The 18,606-nt window shown below is 26.6% G+C and overlaps 1 protein-coding gene across 1 annotated transcript in view; it reads left to right on the top strand.

The window, feature by feature from the left end:
• The window catches only part of LOC111615596 (calcium-binding mitochondrial carrier protein Aralar1-like), a 116,479-nt gene that overhangs the window by 34,043 nt on the left and 63,830 nt on the right, over positions 1-18,606 (top strand). The window contains exons 8-9 of the mRNA XM_023357002.1: positions 16,691-16,829; positions 16,918-17,014. Of these exons, the coding sequence (XP_023212770.1) occupies positions 16,691-16,829; positions 16,918-17,014 (236 nt within the window). The remainder of the gene's footprint in view (positions 1-16,690; positions 16,830-16,917; positions 17,015-18,606) is intronic.

The following is an 18,606-nucleotide window of genomic DNA, read 5'->3' as shown; positions in this document are numbered from 1 at the left end:
ATGTAACAAAATTATATTACATAGTGAAAAAGTTACATAATATATATAGGGGAAAAAATGCAAAAGTCCATTTGCATTTTTTTCCATGTCTATTTGCATTATATTGTATTTTATGTACAATTAAAGCCAAGATTAATTGTTGATAAATCTGAATTGTCAGATTTTGGGCTATATATACAATAATTTTTAATTAATTAAATTATATAATTTTGGCCTTAGGTATGCATTAAGTTTGATAATTAGAAACTATATCATGCAAACAATCTTTTCACTTTCCAGCACAAATTTAATGATTTTTCAAGCTGCTTTACAGATCAACCCATACATTAAAACAGCTGAAAAACATTTGTCCAATTATTTTGTGCTGGAAAGTGAAAAGTTTGTTTGCATATTATTTGAATATTTTCCAGTTTGAATTTCCTTTTTCATATGATTGGAAACTAATATTCAATTTGATTAAATAATTCACAATTAATTTCTATTCATTAAATCTAACACAAAATGATAGCATGAAAACCAACTATCTGACAATCAAGTTCCATAAATTAATTGATAAAATATTAACACAAACATAGCCTGAAATTATAACAGTTTAAATTTATGTGTAAGGCAACAAAAAGAACTGTTCTGCTGATGTTATAAAAATTTTAAGTCTTGGTTGTTATCACTCAAATTGATGATCTGTACAACAAATAAGCTAACAGTCTACCATAATATTTTAATCGTTTTTACAAAAAATATAATAATATTAACTAACAAGGAGAGCCTACGGCTTTGGGGTAACGGATTTTGATGATCTTTGGTGTAGAGGTAGTACACCATGTGAGTGTACTACCTGTAAAATACTAAAGTGCAATACTCAAATATAATCGAGAAAAACAAACTTAAATTTTTCTTTAGCACTTTATGTATAAGTTATGCGTACTTCTGCTTGAGCGTGCTGTGGCTTGAGTGGTAATGCTCCTGACTCGTACACTTGCGTGCTCAGGTTTGATACTCTTGTTGTGTATGCTTTTTTTCCCGTTTTTTTATTCATAAATACTTATAATGTATTTATTTATTTACTCACTCATTTATTTCTTAATGTATGTATGTATGTCTCTTTAATCCGAAATTAAGTTCGGTAGACTATCATTACAGCTTTCAGGTTAGACACGTCTTTTATTGTTTCCACATATGCATTTCAGGCTTATATAAATTCTAAGTCCCTCTTCAGTGCAATACTGCAAATTATTAAAAAAACCACAATTAGTAACATGACAAAATTTCTCGCATGTAGGTCATACTTACTGACATAAAACTATCATACTTAAAAATTGTCACACTTATACGATACATATGGTTTTGTCTTCTAAAACCACGGTGTATAAAGGGTAACATTGGAAAGATTTTTTAATACAGCCATTAAAAATACCACACATACATTTTCCAAACATTAATATGGAAAACCTAATATATTAATAATTTTATAATTTTTTACTCAATATCATCACATATTCTAATAAAATAACAATATAATATGATACATACTCACTTTTATATTTTGCAACATGTGCTCATAAAATCTTATATAAGTACAACTTTGAAAGAATGTATATTTTCTACAATATAACGTTGCAGTAACTGTAATTATAATCGTTTTACAGGTTAATTATATGTAGCATAGTAATATTAAAAACATTTTTAAGAGAATACATACACAATTTCACAATATATTTCCAATTATTTTCTGACACAACACTGTATGATAAATACATTACAATCACTTTTTTCCATTAGTGCCACCTATTATATTGTACCACTGTTGATCTATTTGCATACCATTTGATATATTGATTAAATTATCATCATTAAAATTTATAATCTCGATATGTTCCTTAAATTTACATTTATACATATCTTTTTCCGAATGAATTATTTTTATATTATTTTTATCTACTTGACAATTACTATTTTTTATATGGTTGAACCATGGAGAATTATTGTATTTTAATCTAATTGCTGCTTTGTTTTTTTTTAATTCTTAATTCTAATGTTCTACTAGTTTCACCTATATAATTTTTTAGTTTTTGGCAATTACAATTAATTTTATATACAACTCCTGATTTTTTTAATTTATCAACATTCATTTTATATTTATTATTACTATTGTAAATATTACATGAAATTTTATTGGTCAAAGATTGGTTATAATAACAGCTACCAAAGGTAATATTTATTTATTTCTTATTATTTATTGATGTTTTTTTATGATTTTGTCTCATTTCGACAAAGTGGTCATATGTCCAAGAATCAGTCAAATGATATTTATAAAAAATAGTTTCACCACGTTTAACATCTTTTTCCCATAATTTTAAATGATCCATTCTTTTCAAATGACTACATTTGTTTTTTGTAATGTTTATAGTTTCCACATAGGGTGGGCTTTTGCTACTTTTAAAACTTTGATTTTATATTCCAGTGAAATATATTCCTTTATCCTATTTTTTTTTAATCAGGTACATAGTCATTAGATGAGTCATCTTTAACTGCTTCAAAATTTCCTTCTGTACACTCTTCTTGGATATAAATCAATTCATCATCAATTATAAAGTTTTTTCATTCAACACATCCAATGTATTATTGTATAATTCTGTGCCTATCAGAATAGCATCTTCAGATAGTGTATCAGAAGATGATGTTGCAATTAAATTATTTTCAAAAAGTAAACTCTCATAATACACTACTCCATCTTTTAGCCGCTGCTTCGATACATCACTATAAAGAGTTATCATCAACAGTTTTTTTTGTCACAATGTGAAGAACTTGCTTCTCTTGATGACATTTTTTTAATTATACAAACAACATTGCTAGACCAGATATATAATATAGCTAGACACCAATCAAATGCTGAAATTTTATCAGGCTAGTTTAAGGCTAATAACTAAATGAATTACATAACCAATTTGGCTCTAGAGGTAAACGTTAGGCACCATCTCGTATTAACAGCGGTTCTAAATTATTTAAATTAATTTATTTAATTATAATTATTAATGTTAATACAAGAAGGCACCTAACGCTTGCATCTAGAGCCAAATTTGTTATGTAATTCATTTAGTAATTAGCCTTAAACTAGCTTGATAGAATTTCGGCATTTGGTTGGTGTCTAGCTTTTTTTTGTNTATAAGTCACAGTTATGATTTCACAGATTCGAGACAGCTTGATAGCTCGAACGGCCCCAGGCTTTCGCCCGTGCATGCTAAGTGACTTTCATTACAAGCGTTTAGCTTTCCGAAGTCTATGACAACAATTGTTTGGCATTGACGGGCGCGAATTTCGTGCCAATAAGCTGCCTCGACTTGTTTGATTATGTTATCAACTCAATTTCATACTTATTTTCATATTTTCACTTCATGGTCCTTCTCTGTTCTTTTTCCATTATTTACACGTGTAGGTCATTTTATTGTTATCCACATTTGATATCATCATTTATCACATACTTCCATGACACTGTTGTCTGTACGCTAGAACTGCCAAGAATTAACACGATTGGCGAATCGTAGTGACAGTGGGCCAATAGAGAGCAGGATCCTTGCCATAACACGGTTTGCGCGCGAATTTTCGTACGTGCGTTAATCAAGCCGAATAGTTTGGCCGAATATTCGGCTATTCGGCCATGCTCCTGACCGAATATTCGGCCTGAGGCCGAATATACTATTTGTTACAACACTAATTCTTATTCATTAAATAAATTTGCTGTTTGAAGTTGAACATTTTTGCTTCTCAGATTAAGCATCAATTTATCAATTATACACATCTTATTTGTTATTTGAATTGTGCTTAATTCTCAAAATAAACTTAAAATAGTGATTTTGTCAATAAACAAGAAAAACCAAAAGTATAAATATAGTATATAGTCTATATATATATATATCTATCCAAAGAAAAAAATTAAGTTTCAGATAAAAGAAATGCATGTTCAAAAGGATCTCAATGTGAGTTTTGATTCCAATTTTCATGTTTATTAACAGTTTCAACCACTCTAAGTACAAAAATAAATAATTCTGTGTTAAAGTAAATATTATGCTTTCTTAAAAACAAAACTGCTATTTTTATGTTTGTGAAAACTTAAAAAAAATTTTTCATTCTTAAACATGCTCAAGAATGGTATCCAGTTAGTTCTTCAAACAATTTATTAATCTGTACATCCTATGTGTATATACATTCTGTCAAATAAATACCAGGAACTGTTCATTTCAAAAGCCTGTGTAAAAGATATGGAAACAAGCTTTTTGTTGTTAATTGGTACTAGTGTACTTAATTGTCACATGAATTTGTAGAACCATCTGTCAATCAGTTTATTTACAACTGTTGATTTCATCATTAAACATGAAGTGTGCTTTGCGATTTTTAAAATGGACAAAAATATTGAACAAAGAGTTTGTCTAAAATTTTGTGTTGCTAATGAAATTTATTGTGCTGAGTCATTGAAAATGTTGCAGAAGGCCTATGGTGAGTCAGCTTTATCCGAAACATGTGCATACGAGTGGTACAAAACATTTAAAGATGGCTGAGAAGTGTGGAAGACTTGACAAATTCTAGTCGACCTTCAACATCTTCAACTGATGAAAACATCAACAAAATGAAGGAAATGGAAAAATCATCATTCAAGCTTTAGAGAGATGTCTCATAATCTGTTTGCAGCATTTTAATTGATGTTTTGGGCATGAGATGTGTCGCAGCACAACTTGTTCTAAAGGAGCTGAATTATCTTCAAAAAGAGCATTGGAGAAAGTTTGCTGAAGACATGCTTAAACGAGCAATTCAGACCCTACATTTACAAAATGCATCATAACAGGTGATGAGATGTGGGTTTATGAACCAACAAACCAGCCAACAAGCTTTGGAATGGCACTTCAAGAATGAGCCAAAAAAAAAAAAACTCATCAAAGTTGCTCAAAAATCAAAGTCATGTTGACTGTTTTCTTTGACTGTTGTGGTGTTGCCCACTCAGAATTTCTTCTAGAGAGACAAACAGTCAATAAACAATATTGCCTGGGCATTATGAGGCATTTGAGAGAGAATGTTTGCCAGAAAAGGCCAGATTTGTGGAAGAACAATTCTTGGATGTTGTACCACAATAACATGCCATCTCAGATCAACCCTTGCACACAAATTTTTAACCAAAACCTCAATGAATTTCATTGACTAAGCATTGTAATCAAGTCACATAGGGCTATATCTGGACCTGTGTGACTTTTCCTCTTCCTTAAACTCAAATTACCACTTCATGGAAGATGTTTTGAGTTGATTGAAGAAATAAAATAAAATTTGCAGAGGGAGCTGCAGGCCGTACCGGAAACCACTTATAAGAAGTGTTTTGATGACTGGATTATTCATTGGCAGAAATATTTTGCATCAAATGGGGCCTATTTTGAAGACAACAAAACAAATTTTGATGATTGAATCAATATTTTGTATTTTATTTAACAATTTCCAGTATTTATTTGATAGAATGTATGTGTGTGTTTGTGTGGTTAAAGCAGTTTTTCATAAAATAATATAAAATTTTTAAGTTAAATAATTTTATAGCCAAAAATATACAATTTAAATTAAATTCAAAATTTAGATAATGCATTGATAGTTTTGATATTTATAAAAGACTTTTATAAATATTAATTATATTTAATATTTAATTTAATTATTAATTATAAATAATTAATATTTAATTTATAAATATTAATTATTTGGACTTTTCTGTTGAACCTTTGGGAATAAGTTGGTTATGGAAATTCTAAGGAAAAGTGTTAAATATCAAGTTAAAATAAGTATTTTAAAAGTTCTACTAACTCTGAAACTAATTATAATTTTATTAATGATTGCTGGAATTGAAATAAATCCCGGTCTTTTCCCCGATCTCCTCGCAGTCTAGTCAAGCAGTTATGTAAAGAAGGGGGTGAGGGAGGCCGTGTAAGGAAGATGCTAAAGAAGTTGAAGAAAATAATCAATTGGTAGAGCTACTGGGAGAAGAATATCTATCAGAAGAATATGCGAAGGAGTCTACTGGTTCTATGAGAAATGCTACAATTAGAGATTTTTTTGAACCGACAGGAGAATCAGTGCTACAAAGTGGCGACGAGGCTAAATATTCATTAAAATCAATTTACAAGTTGATTCAAGAAAAGTTTGATGGCTTAAATTTGGAAATTCAAATAATAAAATCTGAAATCAACATCATGAAAAAAGACAATGCCAAGGTTAAGGAAGAGATGAAAAATATTGGTCAAAAGATACACACACTGGAAGAAAAGCCTAATTCTTACACCAATTTAAAAGATATGTTCGAATTAGAACTCGATAAAATGCTAAATGAGAATACAAAGAAAAATTTAGTTATTTTGAACTATCCATTTAAAACTTTGGATGTTTTAGAAGAGTTTAAAAAATTTATTAATGATGTTCTAGATCTTAACAATATAGAAATTAAAAAATAATCATAATAAGCAAATAATAAAAGTCATGATGGAATCGGTTAAAGACAGAAATATAATCCTTAAAAAATTCTGGGCAGTGAGGCCGAAAATGAACAACGAAATGAAAAAAATAATAACAACAACGGATCTATGTTTAACATCCAGAATCAGAAAACAGTTAATAAATAGGATTAAGTTAGAGAAATCAGAAAACAATAGAATTTTAGTAAAAGACGACTATTATATAAAAGATAACTTAATGTATACCTATGACACGAACATGAGAGATTATACAATTGAATCATTTTTTGAGAACAGACATAAATCAAGCTTTGAAACAGCAGTGAATAAATTTAATATGAAGCAGGATATCGACAAAAGAAATTACATTACAGTAAATAATAATGATAATGGTAGAGATAATTTAGAAGATGTAAAAGGAGTAGTCAAAGATAATGAGATGAGTCGGTCAGATAATGATAGATATGAGCTGTTGGTAAGTTTTTGGAATGTCTAAGGTCTGAGAGAAAAGCTACATAAAAATTTGGTGAGAGAATTCTTAGATTCAAACGACATAGTTAGAATCACAGAAACATGGATGTTAAATTTGAGTGCTGCAGAAAAAAATATTCTCATACAAAAAAATAGTATTATAACTAGTAACGCTCAACGTAAAAGTAAATTCAGTCGTCCTTTACGAAGAATCTTGGTGTTGATTAAGAAGAGTTTGGGGGACATACTTTATCACTATATTTCAGAGTATTTTATTGCTGCAATAATCAATGTGGATAGTAATATTAAAACAAAATGGAATTACTCTTATTTGGGGCTAATAGTAATATACCTCCCATTGTCAATTGAGAAGAGAATTGTTTTGTGTGAAGTTCAAAATTATATAGAAAGATGATCCTTTTTAGTCCAGCTATGGCTAATTGGAGGAGATTTTAATGCTCGTATTAGCGAGAACACCGATACTGTATTTTCTCAGAATTTTGATAATATTAAAAACAGAAGAACATCCGAAGATAAACTGTTAAACATAGATGGTAAAACATTCCTAGACTTTGTACAAGATAATCAATTAATAATTTTGAACGGTAGAATAAAGGGCGATATTTCGGTGGAATTTACTTTTGTCTCCCTGAATGGAAAATTGACGATAGATTATGTTATTTTCTCAGAATTTATGATAGATTACTGTAAGTCTCTGACAGTTCTGGAGGATTAGTTATTGGATCACTTCCCAATTCAACTAGAGTTGAAATACTACAAAGATATAAGAAGAGAAAAAAATGATCGAAAAGCAACTCCATACATTAAGCATTGACTATAGACCTTACAATAAACGGAAATTGTTAAAAGAGTTCCAAAATATAATTGATGAAATGTTAATCTTAGAGGAAGATAAAAAGCCAATAACGAATTACCAGAGACTTACAACAAAATTAGAAGAATACAAATTTGGGAAATGCTTAAGTCCCTACAAACAAACATATAAGTGTGAATGGTAAGACAATTTATGTTATATTCAAAAAATTAAAAAACAAAAGGGTTTAAAAGCCTTTAGGAAAACTAATACAAAAGAAATCACTAATGAAATACTTACAAAATAAAAAAACATATATAAATTTAATTAAAGCAAAAAAGATGATGTATTTTTCAAATATTAGCAGAAAATTAACTGAATCAAGAGATACCAGAGTTTTATGGTCAACAATTAATGGCTTTCGCAAAAGGAAATCAGACTATAGTGTGCATATAAGAGTAGAACATGACAAGTGGATTAAATATTTTAAAGAATTTTTTGAAATTTATTTAATAAACCATAATCAAACACAAATGGAATTTAAGATATCAAAGTAACTAATCAAGCAGAGATAATTAAGGTGGAAGAAGTCCAGGATCAAATTAAAAAACTAAAAGATAAATCAACACCTGGTTCAGATATGATACCCAGTTCGCTTATTAAAATATTTCCTCTAGAGTTCATTGACTACTTGACCAAACAATTCAATGAATTTTATAATCAAAGTATAATTCCAGATAAATGGAATGAAATAATTTTCATGATTTATAAACAAGTCAAAAGAGATGAATCTTCAAACTACAGACCAATAGTGTTGTTATCGAATCTTCAGAAAATATTCACATCAATTTTAGCTGATAAATTTAATATTTGGACAGCCACAAATAAGTATAGGAATGCCACACAATATGCCTTTGTGGACAGAAGAGGAACCCAAACAGCACTTTTCGTTTTAATGGCATTAATTCAAGTACAATTAATCAAGACACAAAGTCTTTGCCCTTTTTTTAGATCTAGAAAAAACATATGATTCAATTAGTATAAATGAGTTACAGAAAAAACTGAAAAAACAAAGCAGACGAACACCTGATAAAAATGATAGGTTTGTTGTTTGTGAGATACAAGACAATAATTAAACAAGATAATAATGTCTGGTCACTGTTTATAACATATAGAGGTCTTCTACAGGGAGATCCTCTGTCTCCGTATCTTTTTAAGTTTTACCTATTTGACTTAAATAAATGTTTCGTAAGAGACGAAGACGGCATTCAAATAGACAACCAAACCATACACACAATCTCATACGCAGACGACATTGTATTAGTAGCTCCAATGGCTGCAGGAAAATTCAACAAATATCTGAATACTTGGAAGATTTAAAGGATAAAATAAACCCCAAAAAATCAGTTATAGTGATTTTTTGAAACAGCAGTAATTTATCCAAAAAACACATGTGCTTTTATATCAAGGAAGAAGAAGTGAAAATAGTTAATGAAGTTAAATTCTTGGGAATAACATTCATGCCAAACTTATCATTTGATAAACACTATAAAAGCTCAATAACAAAGGCAAAAAATTTAATAAATAATCTGATAGTGTTATTCTGTAAAACTAAAATGAAGAATTTGGGAATACATTTTCAACTCTAATTCAGTTATCATTAATTCAATGTGTTATGCATCTCCAATCTGATCTACAGGTAAATTCAATGATTTTGAAAAAATACAAAATACTTTTATTTGTAGAATTTTCCAATTAGAATACAATATTCCTGGTAGTGCTGTAAGAATAGAACTAAGTAGATATAAATTAAACACCATATTAATAAAAAGGTATATAAAATTTCTGCAAAAAATTATAAATGCTGAAGATTTAACAACAAAATTATTGAATGTATTATATCAAAAATCAAAGATTGTGGATTTAAAACAAAATTGGATAGTACAACTATCAAAGATATTTAATATGGATTTTCGATGAGACTATTTATGGATCAATCATACATCAATGAACAGCAAAGTAATTTACTAATACATACAGTAATGGAAAACTCTATTGTCCAAGATATTGAAGACATACAGAAACGAAATAATACAAGCTGTATAAAATTATTTTAAATTACCCATCAAATAATAGTTATATGCTGACAAATCTTGCATTTAATGTTAAAAAATTCTTTATACAGTTAAGACTAAACAAAAACGGGATAATTATTAATGATAAATTCTTAGACTTCTCTCAATCCAATTGTCCAAGTTGTAGTAAGATATTATCAAAATTTCATATTATTTGTGAAAATTGCAATGGAAATGAGAACATTCAAAATTCTGATATTGGTCGATTAGTTAACTGCTCTAATGAAATGGACATGTATAAGTTCCTTGACAAAGCTAACATCAATACTATCTGTAAGTTATATAACTATGCAAAGCAACTTGTGAATAAAAACGTAGAATAAATTAGTAAATGTATGTACTACATGTTGGACAACTAAGGTTAAATATCTATATGAAGAAGATTCTATTGATGGCAGAAGAATATTCTGTATTAATAAATCACGTCCTTGTAANTGATAAATACATTACAATCACTTTTTTCCATTAGTGCCACCTATTATATTGTACCACTGTTGATCTATTTGCATACCATTTGATATATTGATTAAATTATCATCATTAAAATTTATAATCTCGATATGTTCCTTAAATTTACATTTATACATATCTTTTTCCGAATGAATTATTTTTATATTATTTTTATCTACTTGACAATTACTATTTTTTATATGGTTGAACCATGGAGAATTATTGTATTTTAATCTAATTGCTGCTTTGTTTTTTTTTAATTCTTAATTCTAATGTTCTACTAGTTTCACCTATATAATTTTTTAGTTTTTGGCAATTACAATTAATTTTATATACAACTCCTGATTTTTTTAATTTATCAACATTCATTTTATATTTATTATTACTATTGTAAATATTACATGAAATTTTATTGGTCAAAGATTGGTTATAATAACAGCTACCAAAGGTAATATTTATTTATTTCTTATTATTTATTGATGTTTTTTTATGATTTTGTCTCATTTCGACAAAGTGGTCATATGTCCAAGAATCAGTCAAATGATATTTATAAAAAATAGTTTCACCACGTTTAACATCTTTTTCCCATAATTTTAAATGATCCATTCTTTTCAAATGACTACATTTGTTTTTTGTAATGTTTATAGTTTCCACATAGGGTGGGCTTTTGCTACTTTTAAAACTTTGATTTTATATTCCAGTGAAATATATTCCTTTATCCTATTTTTTTTTAATCAGGTACATAGTCATTAGATGAGTCATCTTTAACTGCTTCAAAATTTCCTTCTGTACACTCTTCTTGGATATAAATCAATTCATCATCAATTATAAAGTTTTTTCATTCAACACATCCAATGTATTATTGTATAATTCTGTGCCTATCAGAATAGCATCTTCAGATAGTGTATCAGAAGATGATGTTGCAATTAAATTATTTTCAAAAAGTAAACTCTCATAATACACTACTCCATCTTTTAGCCGCTGCTTCGATACATCACTATAAAGAGTTATCATCAACAGTTTTTTTTGTCACAATGTGAAGAACTTGCTTCTCTTGATGACATTTTTTTAATTATACAAACAACATTGCTAGACCAGATATATAATATAGCTAGACACCAATCAAATGCTGAAATTTTATCAGGCTAGTTTAAGGCTAATAACTAAATGAATTACATAATCAATTTGGCTCTAGAGGTAAACGTTAGGCACCATCTCGTATTAACAGCGGTTCTAAATTATTTAAATTAATTTATTTAATTATAATTATTAATGTTAATACAAGAAGGCACCTAACGCTTGCATCTAGAGCCAAATTTGTTATGTAATTCATTTAGTAATTAGCCTTAAACTAGCTTGATAGAATTTCGGCATTTGGTTGGTGTCTAGCTATTTTTTTAATTATAAAATAATTTTTCAAAATAAATTTCACTGCACAAATACATCTATTCATGTCAAAATTCAGAAACAAACTGTTAAAGAGTGAGTGAAAAAGTCTATAGACCCATGTTCAAACCTGACATAAGTAGCCTCCTCTCAACTTGACAAAGGTAAGTTTTCAAAATAAAAATATTAGACTTGGAATAGTAGAAATCAAATTAAAATAAATAAATAAATAAAAAAGATACCAAAAAAATCAATAAATAATAAGAAATAAATGTGAATGAGTAAATAAATAAATACATTATATAAGTATTTATGAATAAAAAAATGGAAAAAACAGTATACACAACAATAAAATCGAACCTGAGCACACAAGCGTATGAGTCAGGAGCATTACCACTCACGCCACAGCGCGCTCAAGCGGAAGTACGCATAACTTATACATAAAGTGCTAAAGAAAAATTTAAGTTTGTTTTTCTCGATTATATTTGAGTATTGCACTTTAGTATTTTACAGGTAGTACACTCACATGGTGTACTGCTTCTACACCAATGATCATCAAAATCCATTTCCCCAAAGCTGTAGGGTCTCCTTGTAAGATTTTTAACATATTTATAAAATTAAAATTTTATAAACTTATGTTAAAATTATTATATTAAATTAATATCATATTAAAAATACTAATATGATGATAATTTTCAGCATAAATTTTTCAGGTTATATGAATTTATGAATTAATATTGACTTTTGGTATATTTTTCATGTTTAAAAATAAGAAAACACATTCAAACATTTAAGGAGGCAGAAAATTTTTTAGTTGTACAATGATGAAAATATTCTAAAAATTTTTAATTTATTTATTTTATTTATTTATGCATGCTGGTTTCACTCATGATACAGAGAATACAAACCTATACTAATCATTATAAAAACAGTAAAACCACAATAATACATGAATTAATGAATTATTACAGAAAAAACAAAGAATATATACATAAATATAATACAATTTTACAAAACTGACAATAAATAATAATTTAAAATATCAACATAATCAAAATTATAGGGAGAACTATCCAAAGAAAATAAAAAACAAATTGTATATAAAATAACTACATCCATCTAAAAACAGAAGAAAAATTAATTATCATGTTGAAACAGCAGATAGTCCCCCAATATTTCTTAGGCTTTAACACACATTTAAAGGAAAAAAGAACACTATTTCTGCACAAAATTAAATGATCCAAAATGAAAAACAAATCAAAATATGCACCAATCTACTTGAATGACAACTAAAACAAAATAATCATCATAAAATTACCAAAAAAATAATTTAACTTTCTGGATAAAGAAAAATAAATCAAAATTATGTAAATTACCAATAAGGTCCAAAAATTTTTCAAAAGAAATAGTAAAAACACCAGAAATATTTTCATGTAGTTTAGAAAAATTAATACACTTAGCTATCACATGATATGCATTCAGAGACTGATCATCTTGGCAATGTATATAAATGTCTCTGCAATAATTCTGCAAAAAATTAAGAGAATTACATCTAACTTGCGTTATTGTAGAACTAATATTATAAGAGATGTTATTATTATTNATAAAAATATTAGTCTTGGAATAGTAGAAATCAAATTAAAATAAATAAATAAATAAAAAAGATACCAAAAAAATCAATAAATAATAAGAAATAAATGTGAATGAGTAAATAAATAAATACATTATATAAGTATTTATGAATAAAAAAATGGAAAAAACAGTATACACAACAATAAAATCGAACCTGAGCACACAAGCGTATGAGTCAGGAGCATTACCACTCACGCCACAGCGCGCTCAAGCGGAAGTACGCATAACTTATACATAAAGTGCTAAAGAAAAATTTAAGTTTGTTTTTCTCGATTATATTTGAGTATTGCACTTTAGTATTTTACAGGTAGTACACTCACATGGTGTACTGCTTCTACACCAATGATCATCAAAATCCATTTCCCCAAAGCTGTAGGGTCTCCTTGTAAGATTTTTAACATATTTATAAAATTAAAATTTTATAAACTTATGTTAAAATTATTATATTAAATTAATATCATATTAAAAATACTAATATGATGATAATTTTCAGCATAAATTTTTCAGGTTATATGAATTTATGAATTAATATTGACTTTTGGTATATTTTTCATGTTTAAAAATAAGAAAACACATTCAAACATTTAAGGAGGCAGAAAATTTTTTAGTTGTACAATGATGAAAATATTCTAAAAATTTTTAATTTATTTATTTTATTTATTTATGCATGCTGGTTTCACTCATGATACAGAGAATACAAACCTATACTAATCATTATAAAAACAGTAAAACCACAATAATACATGAATTAATGAATTATTACAGAAAAAACAAAGAATATATACATAAATATAATACAATTTTACAAAACTGACAATAAATAATAATTTAAAATATCAACATAATCAAAATTATAGGGAGAACTATCCAAAGAAAATAAAAAACAAATTGTATATAAAATAACTACATCCATCTAAAAACAGAAGAAAAATTAATTATCATGTTGAAACAGCAGATAGTCCCCCAATATTTCTTAGGCTTTAACACACATTTAAAGGAAAAAAGAACACTATTTCTGCACAAAATTAAATGATCCAAAATGAAAAACAAATCAAAATATGCACCAATCTACTTGAATGACAACTAAAACAAAATAATCATCATAAAATTACCAAAAAAATAATTTAACTTTCTGGATAAAGAAAAATAAATCAAAATTATGTAAATTACCAATAAGGTCCAAAAATTTTTCAAAAGAAATAGTAAAAACACCAGAAATATTTTCATGTAGTTTAGAAAAATTAATACACTTAGCTATCACATGATATGCATTCAGAGACTGATCATCTTGGCAATGTATATAAATGTCTCTGCAATAATTCTGCAAAAAATTAAGAGAATTACATCTAACTTGCGTTATTGTAGAACTAATATTATAAGAGATGTTATTATTATTATAAACAAAACTATCAAAAAATGATTTATTTAAATATTTATACCAGGTATTATAAGAACTCAAATTAATATGCCTATTCAAATCCAAAATATAATTATCAAAATAATTTAATTTCAGTAAACAGCAACAGTTATAATTATTTAATAATTCATCAAAATGAATACCATTATTAACACAGTTATTCCTTAAATTTTTGGTCCACAAAAAGTCATTCTTATTTAGAATATAATATAAACACCTTCTACTCCAATGTTTTTCATCCAATTCAAACACTTATTTAAAACTACAAAGGAAAAAAGGCAATAATGAACACTCCTTAAAAATTAAATATCTTGGAGTACACCGAGATAAACCAAATAATTTTTTAATAAACGTAGCCAACACTGGATCTAAATCATCAGATTGATAACCCCATATCTCAGAAGCATATATATAACAAGGACAAAGTAACAACTGAATTAAAAATCCTCAGACAATCTAAAATGTTAAATTCTATTCTCAGATTTGCTTGATATAAATAATGTGCTAAACTTAACATTTTGATGGAATATTTCTTTTAAATTTAAGGAATGTAAATTATGCAATAAAGAATAACATTAAACATTTTGATAATTTTTGAAAATATATGGCACTATCTTATATTTTGAATCATTTGAACATGCAGTTTTTGAAAAAGTTATTGATTTTTAATGATGGTGATATTTTTTATTGATATCAAATTATTTATGTTAAATTGTCTTTCTACTGAATAACTTTGTGTATAAATTTCAAAACTAGACGCATCACTTTTGAAGATTTAGAAAAAATAGCACCTTACAGACCAACAAGGCACGTTTTAAGACCAATAACAGAAATGAAAGCAGTTGATGTAAGTTTAATAAATGACATATAATTGTGTGTTTGTATATCAATTTATAAATATAATGTAAATTGTATATTATTTAATTAATTATTATTTACTTTACTATTTACTATACTATTGTTTAAGTAGTAGTTAGTACATTTATTATTATGAAAATATCTTTTCCTTTTTTCTACAAAATTTTTTTAATAGTTATTTTATGAACTATTGTTTTTTTCAAAATTATTTTTGAAATACCTAAGAAAAATTGACTGAACAGATGTATCTTTTAACATTATAAAAATATAGATTATTTATACATTATTTTATTAAAAATTCTTTAAGTAATGATTCAGTAAAATTACACCAAATTCATATTTGTTTAATTAGAAGTCCTAAAAAAATCAAACAAAAGGATTTGGAAATTTGATTTACCTTAAACTATTTATATATTAAAAATTTTAGTAAATTTATGAAATCAAAATTTTACTTAAAACTAATAGTTTATGTGCATTTTGAAAATATTATTATAAATCTTGAATAGGTTTAAATTAATACTAAAGTTAAGATTATTTTAAATTAATGGGTAAAATAATTAAATAGTTGGATAAAATTAATATATACAGTAATACCCCGACTTACGCGATTTTCAAATCTTGTCAATTCCTCTTTTGTTTGAGCGCCTCGCAACTCTCGATTACTCACTCCCCTCACACTATTGTTTGGCTTACGTGCTCGGACGTGTCGAGCGGAATCGACACATAGCTACAATTTATTTTGTGTTATTTATTTCTGTGTTTGTTATATCTACAGAGACNGTAATAATTATAAGTAATACATAATTAAATATATTAATAATATATATTAAATATATATTAAATTTAACGTGAGATGATTGTTTAACTGCCTACCTCTAGTTAAAACTGCTTAATATTTTAATTAATTAGCAACACTGTAGCCCAATAATAGTTTGGATGTATCGTTTGATTAACTAGCATAACAAATTTATACAACCAATATGTGAAAATGCATGTTGTTGAATATTTAAACATTTTAAGTTATTAATATAATTTAAAATTATCAATTATTTAGGTAGCTGGTGAAGCACCTAGTCATGTTGTTACATTTCCTTACTTCATGGCATTTAATAGTTTGTTAAATAATATGGAATTAGTAAAGAAAATTTATTTACATTTTACCAGAGGAAATACTAATTTAGAAGTTACCAAAGGTTAGTATATAAACTTGATGTATATTTTGAAATTTATTAAGTATTTTTTCTTTATTTATATTGCATTAAATATTATTACAATTTTTAGAAGAATTTTTATCAGCTTCTCTTCAGATGTCACAAATTACACCTTTGGAAATAGATATTTTGTTTGAATTATCAGGATTTTTGCATCATCATACAGGGTAAATTTAAATAAATTTTTAAACTTTATACCAATTTAAATAACATTTTTATGATTTTTGTTCTATAATATGATATGAGATATATTTTTATAGTCTGTATTTATATTAAAAGCAGTATATTTCATGCTGTTAGTAATAAATATTAAAATGTAGAGAAACAGAAGAAAAATATGAATAATGAAGTTTACATTTGACATTACAAAATTCTAACAAAGTCAGTCACCTAAATTGAGTGAAATAAGAAAGGTTTAATAAATGCTTCTTGAAATAAGACTATGTAAAATTAAAAAAATGCATTTGCAATTTTTGTTGTATATATTAAAAAAAAGAGCAGAAAATATACAATAACTTGTGACAAAAAAAATTATTTTGAAAAATTAAGTCAAATTTTAGTTTGGTAATCCTTTCATTCTGTAATAGAATAATATTGTCAATATCAATAATGTTATCCTTACTATAAAATGAAAGAAGTAATTAAATAAACTTTTTAGATTAATTCTTGTAACTTACTCCATTTTAATTAAAATTAAAAACAGTTTTACAACTTTAATTATTATTATTATTTCAATAATGTAATTTTTATAATAAATTTATTATAAATAGATTACAATAAAATGAAGCATTTAGAAATATGTTTTCTATCCTTCGTTGTAAACCATTTTATCCCATATTTGATTTAAAAAGTATTATAAAGAAATCAGTTAAAACAATATTTAAAATTTTTTATTAGAAATTTTTTATGTGATAAATTTATAATAAGGTTGTAACAAAATATTTCTAATTCTAATTCGATAATTTGTTAAGTTTATTTTTAAAGAATTGTTATCTTTTGATATTTTTTACAAATTATTTTGACCTTCTAATTTTTGATTAGCCAATAATAGTTTTCTTTCTTACTTGTATTTATTTTATTATATCTCTAACATTTATAAGCATTGTTATATTCACTTTTGGGAGACTTAAAATCATATTTATTTTAAATGTTAAAAACTTTATTCTAAACATTATTCAAAATTCTAAGTAGTTCTCACATGTATTAGTGAAAGTAAATTATAGAAGTTTTTAACATTGACAAAGAGATCCTATGGCTTTGGGGAAACAGATTTTGTTGATTTTTGGTGTAGAGGTAGTACACCATGTGAGTGTACTACCTGTAAAATACTAAAGTGCAATACTCAAATATAATCGAGAAAAACAAACTTAAATTTTTCTTTAGCACTTTATGTATAAGTTATGCGTACTTCTGCTTGAGCGTGCTGTGGCTTGAGTGGTAATGCTCCTGACTCGTACACTTGCGTGCTCAGGTTTGATACTCTTGTTGTGTATGCTTTTTTTCCCGTTTTTTTATTCATAAATACTTATAATGTATTTATTTATTTACTCACTCATTTATTTCTTAATGTATGTATGTATGTCTCTTTAATCCGAAATTAAGTTCGGTAGACTATCATTACAGCTTTCAGGTTAGACACGTCTTTTATTGTTTCCACATATGCATTTCAGGCTTATATAAATTCTAAGTCCCTCTTCAGTGCAATACTGCAAATTATTAAAAAAACCACAATTAGTAACATGACAAAATTTCTCGCATG

This window comes from Centruroides sculpturatus, unplaced genomic scaffold (assembly GCF_000671375.1).
Source record: "Centruroides sculpturatus isolate CEXI.00-Female unplaced genomic scaffold, Cexi_2.0 scaffold19, whole genome shotgun sequence".
NCBI lineage: Eukaryota > Metazoa > Arthropoda > Arachnida > Scorpiones > Buthidae > Centruroides > Centruroides sculpturatus.
Note: the sequence above shows the minus strand (reverse complement) of the source record. Positions and strands in the feature narration are given on the sequence as shown.